Genomic DNA, 5,951 nt, shown 5'->3' on the forward strand with positions numbered 1-5,951 from the left:
CTCTTTTTCACATTTTCCCTACATCTTTGCTTTATACAGATTTGTCATATATTACAGAAAGCTTTCAGTAAATTTAAGAGTGAACCATTCAGTTAAGCTTGTCTTTCAAGGGTGGAGAATGTTCTAGTTTATTAACAGATGCAGTCCTAGGCTGATGGCAATTACAATTTAAGTGAGTTGACAACTACTTGGTAGTCTCTGTAAGGAAAGTAAACGGCCTCAGTTTACCTGTAACTTCCCTAAAAAGCCTTTTGCTCTAGAGATACCTCTCCTGAGGCACCTTCCCAAGCTGAAGAGAAAGGAATCAGCCCCATCCTCATTCTCAGAGAACACAGGTCTTTTAGGCTCTCAAGGCTGTCAGTGCAGGTGTATTACAACACTTTTAAAGATGGCTTATAATTAATCGAAGACTTTTTTTGTCTCATATATGAGACAAAACTGTCTTCTCAAAGTATCAAAATGAGAGAGGAAACATGGAAACATTCTCTTTTTTTTTTTTTTTTTTTTTTTTACTCTGCCAGCTCCCTTCCCTCCTTCTAATTTCATCTTTCTAGCTGCTATCGGTTTCCTCTTGGAACAGGAAAAGCCTTTTTGCTCCTTTTTCTTTTGTATCTCCACTTTTAACACTCCTATTGAGTGACTTATTTTTTATCTTTAATGAAAGTCCTCTTAATGCAAATGCTACATTGTTTGAAAAAAAACACAAAAAACTGAAAAAAATCCAAACTCAAACCTGTTCTGCTCTATTTACATAATGAAGACCAGCAGGATTGTTTCAATACCTTCTGGAAAAACAATATTTAAAGAAGAAAGATGTTAGGTAGGAGAACAAGGCACCTTGTGCTGCACAAATTTAAATAAGCACAGCATCGCCAGCCAGTCAAGGGAGGTGATTGTCCTGCTCTACCCTGTTTTGGTGCGGCCTCACCTCGAGACCTGTGTGCAGTTTTGGTCACCACAATACAAGAAAGATATTAAACTATTAGAGAACATCCAAAGGAGGACCATGAATACAGTGAAGGGCTTAGAGGAGAAGCCTTATGAGGAGCGGCTGAGGTAGCTTGGTTTATTCAGCCTGGAGAAGAGGAGACTAGGGAGAGACCTCTTCATAGTCCACAACTTCCTCATGAGGGGAAGCAGAGAGGCAGGCATTGATCTCTTCTCTGTGGTGACCAGTGACAGGACTTGAGGGAATGGCCTGAAGTTATGTCAGAGGAGGTTTAGATTGGACATTAGAAAAAGGTTCTTCACCCAGAGGGTGGTTGGGCACTGGAACAGGTTCCCCAGAGAAGTGGTCACAGCACCAAGCCTGACAGAGTTCAAGAACCATTGGGACAGTGCTCTCGGGTACACGGTTTGACTCTTTGGGTGTCCTGTGCAGAGCCAGGAGCTGGACTTGATGATCCTTGTGGCTCCCTCAATTTTAGGTGTGTAAAATAAAATCTATTGTTAGGACACCAGTATGGTTGACACACGAGTGTGGTTGCAGAACCTGCAGGAAAATGCTCCTGAGTGGCACATCTGAGGGGACCTGGTCGAAGTAGGATCCTGTGAATGCCTGGAGAGCCCAGCCCGCAGCACAAGCTAAGTTAAAGCATTGAAATGCACAATCAGTCTCACAAAGCAGAAGTGCTACTGAGAAGATTACGAAAGAGGTATGCCACAGAATCACAGAATATGCTGAGTTGGAAGGCACCCACAAGGATCATCAAGTCCAACTCTTAGCCCTGCACAGGACCATCCCCAAGAGTTGCACCATGTGCCTGAGAGTATTGTCCCAATGCTTCTTGAACTCTGTCAGGCTTGGTGCTGTGACCACTTCCCTAGGGAGCCTGTTCCAGTGCCCAACCACCCTCTGGGTGAGGAACCTTTTTCTAATATCCAACCTAAACCTTCCCTGACACAACTTCAGGCCATTCCCTCGGGTCCTATCACCATTGATACGATGAAAGTGTGCAATCACACTGAGTGGATTAAGAAAGAATGATGCAATTCATAAAACACATTGAGAAAGTGCCACCATTGATAAGACTTAGAAAAGCAATGTCAGGTAAAAAGAAGGGAAAGGGTGTAAATTGCCAAAGGCTACAGACCATACAGAGTCTAAAGGAAAAAGGAGTCTTGAGGACTTTTCTGCAGAAACACTGATGGAGCTGTAAAATAGGGGCAATGGAAATCAGCAAGCCAGAGAAATTACCAAAAAGTGCGAGTGGATAAGTGGATACTTCTGTTTGTGAGCAACTACAGTTAGTAATACCACAGATACACTTCTCTCCTTACCAATCTCATTTATAGAAGACATATATTAATGTAGAACTATTAACATGTGAGAAGCAACTGTATCACTGGAAAAAGGGGTTACAACACTGTGGTTTTCTGAATTGAGAGAAGACTGAAGGGACACATTGACAACAGTCTTTGAGTACCTAAGAGGCCATTCTCTGGGTATGAAGGATGGCAAGACAAAAATAACGCAAGTCACTGAACTGCAGTAAGGTAGACATCAGGAAAACCTCAGAGTAGTAATGAACAAGGCTGGATTCCTTGTGGAAGCTGTGGAATCTCCAGCAGTGCAGGTATGAAATGGCAGCTTGGACAATAGCTATCACAAAAAAAAGAAGTCACATATAACTGACCTCTTCTAGGAACACAGACAAACAAGGTGGATTTTTGAGATATGATCCTGGCTCTTTATACGATTTTATGGCTGTAGCGAAGGTTAGTATAAACATTTTATTTTGATCACACAAGAAGCATGCTTTAAGTGAGATGTTACAGTGGCAAACAAATTACAGACATTCACAAAAATGGGCTTAACAATGTTATAAGTTACTCTAAATCACCAGTTCAGCAGAACAGTGAAGCATAGTTCTTGCGTCCTACAGACTTTAGGTCTAAGGACACAAAACACCCAATCTTGAGGCCTTGAGGAAATATTAAACCAAATCGATGACACCTTTAACAACAGAATAACCCCAGACCTAAAAAAGTCAGTATTAGGGAGGAGTGTGCTGCAGGACAGCACAAACTCTCACACATACCACAAAAAGCAAGGCATCTCTAAACTGCTCTTCAGGAAAAAACTGTTAATAGAGATTTCCTGAAGAATTGCTGTTGGGGATTAAACATTCACACCTCAGCGTGCGTTTCACTTGTGGAGGGAGTCTAATGTGAACTGGATATACTGTTACTAAGATTTAGTGACCCCATTTGTCACAGTGGCAACTGCACACAGACTGCCTGTCTTTAACTAAAGCAAGCTCCATTTTAACAAGGCTTTTAGCTGTCTGCAGCTGCTCGAACGAAGTCTTTCTGTTGACACCCATAGGCTCCCTGGGGTGCTTATGTCAGTTCCTGGTGCTATCCCTTTTAATCTTAATGTACACCTGTCAGACCCCTCGGAATTTCTATTCAGTATCACCTTCCCCTGAAGGCTCCTTCAGCCAGAATAAACTTGGGTTTACTTATTTATTATTACAGCAAAATAAGCTGTGCCCACTGACTTGATAGTTCTGCCTCGGAGAGCCTGAAGAGCGAAAAGCCAAGTGGTTTGAAACCCAGCCTTTCCAAGTTGCACACTTTGCAGCTGGACACCATAAAATCTGTTTCATGGTTCTTGTTAGAACCAAATAATCCTCAGAAAGGGCCCTTCTGATCTTACAGCCTATGAAACAATCTACGTCCAGATCTAAGATTTGCTATAAGATTTCCCAGAATTTAAAGACATACAGCGATCGTTTAGAGCTTTCGGCTTTGGGTGTGCTGATCTCTCACAAAGTCTGCCACCGCATCCCGGACAAGTTGTTCCGCGCAGGCAAGTGACTGGCGAGGGGAATAGTGTGGTGTCCGCTGCCCTGCCCGCCCGGAGCACGACCCCCAGCGCCAGCCGGTGCTGCCCGAGGCTCCGGGGGCGCTCCCAGAGGCGAGCGCTTCCCGCAAGCGTGGTGCGACCGCGGCAGCGCCTCTTTGACAGGAGAAGGCAAAAAAGGAGCAGCGAGGAGACAGAAACATGCCCGGCACAGGCAGGAGCCTGCTGTGAGCCCGGGAGCTGGGGAGGAGGAAAGGGGCTGCGCATCCCCGGCCCCACCGCCCTGGCCTCGCCACCGCCGCCCCGGTCCCCGCCCGTCCCGCCGCTGCCGCCAGCGCGTCCCGCCGCTCACCGATAGTGGAAACGACGGTGCCCACGAAGTAGAAAGCGCCGGTGAAATCCCATCGGGGCCGGATGTCATCGACACGGATGCCGGCCACGTTGGCCTCCTCGTACTGCCGGAGAAGGAGCCGGAGCTCGGCGCGGCTGAGGTTGTGGCGCCGGGTAAAGTTCTCCAGCCGTTCCTCCCAGCGCTCCTTGGCCTCCCGCTCCGTGGGCAGCTCGATGGCCGAGAAGACGGCGGCGCCGCACAGCATGTAGAGCAGGATCAGCACCGCCAGCAGGAGGAACCGCGCGTTGTCCGCGTTCAGGCGACCCGCGCTGGAGCAGCAGCAGCCACCGCCACACGCCATCCTCCGCCCCGCGGGACCGGGCTCCGCGCCGCCACGCTACGTCGGGGCCCCGCTGCCGCCGCCGGGCATCACGGCACCGCCCGCCCGCCGTGCGCGGGGCTGTGGGGCTCAGGGCGCCGCGGAGCCCGGCGGCGGCGAACAGCGCTCCGGGGAGCCGGCCGGCACCTTCGCCCCGGGGGCAGGGCGCGGCGGACGCGCTTCGGGCTGCAGCGCATCCTGCGGGCGAGGGAACCGCCCGTCCCCGTCCCGTCCCGTCCCGCAGAGCCTCTCAGCCCCACCGCCCGCCGCGCCGGGCTCCCATGCCCGCCAGTTTCATATCCCCTTCCTGCCCCCGCCCCGAGCACGTCGGAGCGGGGCGCAGGGACAGGCATCGCCAGGCGCCTCCTGCCTGGTGGCGGGGGCGAGGCGGGATCCGCGCCAGCTCGCCCCGCCGCCCTCCCCCGCCGCGGGGCTCCTCCGCCCGGGTCGCGCCCCCGACGGTGTCCTCCACCGCCCCGAGGGTCGCTCCCCGCGGCAGAGGCGCGGCCGCCGTCCCCGAGGGTGTCCCCGGAGCTCCAGGAGAGCAGCTGGCAGGGCGGGCCGCTCCGCTGCCTCCACCTCTCACAGGGACAAGGGGCTCCCCCTTCCCTCCCGGCCTGTGCTCAGCCCCGGCCGTGGAGTCGAGGAGCGCTCCAGGCAACGGCGCCTCTTAGAAAGATCGGGAGTGAAACCCTTCAGTCGGTGATATGCCTCTAGTATCAAAGCCATAAAAATTACCGCCCTTTGCCAAAAGAGGGCACCTCCTTCTCCACAGATCTGGTTATCCATCGCCTTCCCGACAAGGTGTTACATCTTCATCCTCCAGCGCTGGGCAGTCAAAGGGAAGTCGTGAAGGGAAGACAGAGGCAGCTCTCCAGCTGCAATGTGGTTTAAAAAGGCGTTATTTGCAGGTTCAAAGAGCTCTTGATCCAAATCTTCTGGTAATATTCTTACTACAAGAAGAAAAAGCTAAACTCAGCAATATCTGGCAGTTAGTACAGTGCTGAATTCTACTTTAAAATAACTGGAAGCTAGAATTCAGCTCTGTTAAACATATTAGTATATAAACACTTTCCAGTGAAAGACAACCTACATATATTTTTTTAAAATCAGGTTAATGAGCTATTACTGTAACATCTACTCCCCTTCACCTCTTTTCTATTTCTATTTCCTAATTATGTTGCAGTCAAAATGCAATGGGAATGAACTCTAAGGTCTTAGCAATTAGAAATCCCACACAATGGTAGATAATGGTTTTAAGAGCCATTGATGGTCTCATAGCCTGAGATATATTTGGGTATTGGTCTGAGCCCTGGGGGTGCACTGTGGGCAGTTCTCTGCCAGTGTTTGGGATAGGATCACCAGCTGCATGGCAACAGCTGCTTGGGCAGCACAGACAGGGAAAAGCCATGTCCTTTCCTCATGTTGCACAG

The 5,951-nt window shown here is 50.0% G+C and overlaps 1 protein-coding gene across 2 annotated transcripts in view; it reads right to left on the reverse strand.

Annotated features, from left to right (window-relative positions):
- Window positions 1-4,500, reverse strand: part of KCNK13 (potassium two pore domain channel subfamily K member 13) — an 80,264-nt gene extending 75,764 nt beyond the window's left edge. For both annotated transcript variants that reach the window (XR_001874601.1, XM_017813917.1), the window contains exon 1: window positions 4,161-4,500. Coding sequence is in view for 1 of the 2 variants with exons in the window: in XM_017813917.1 (XP_017669406.1) it covers window positions 4,161-4,500 (340 nt within the window). In the remaining variant the exon portion in view is untranslated. The remainder of the gene's footprint in view (window positions 1-4,160) is intronic.
- Window positions 4,501-5,951: the final 1,451 nt, after the last annotated feature.

Source organism: Lepidothrix coronata, unplaced genomic scaffold (genome assembly GCF_001604755.1).
Source record: "Lepidothrix coronata isolate B3197 unplaced genomic scaffold, Lepidothrix_coronata-1.0 Scaffold43, whole genome shotgun sequence".
NCBI classification, from domain to species: domain Eukaryota; kingdom Metazoa; phylum Chordata; class Aves; order Passeriformes; family Pipridae; genus Lepidothrix; species Lepidothrix coronata.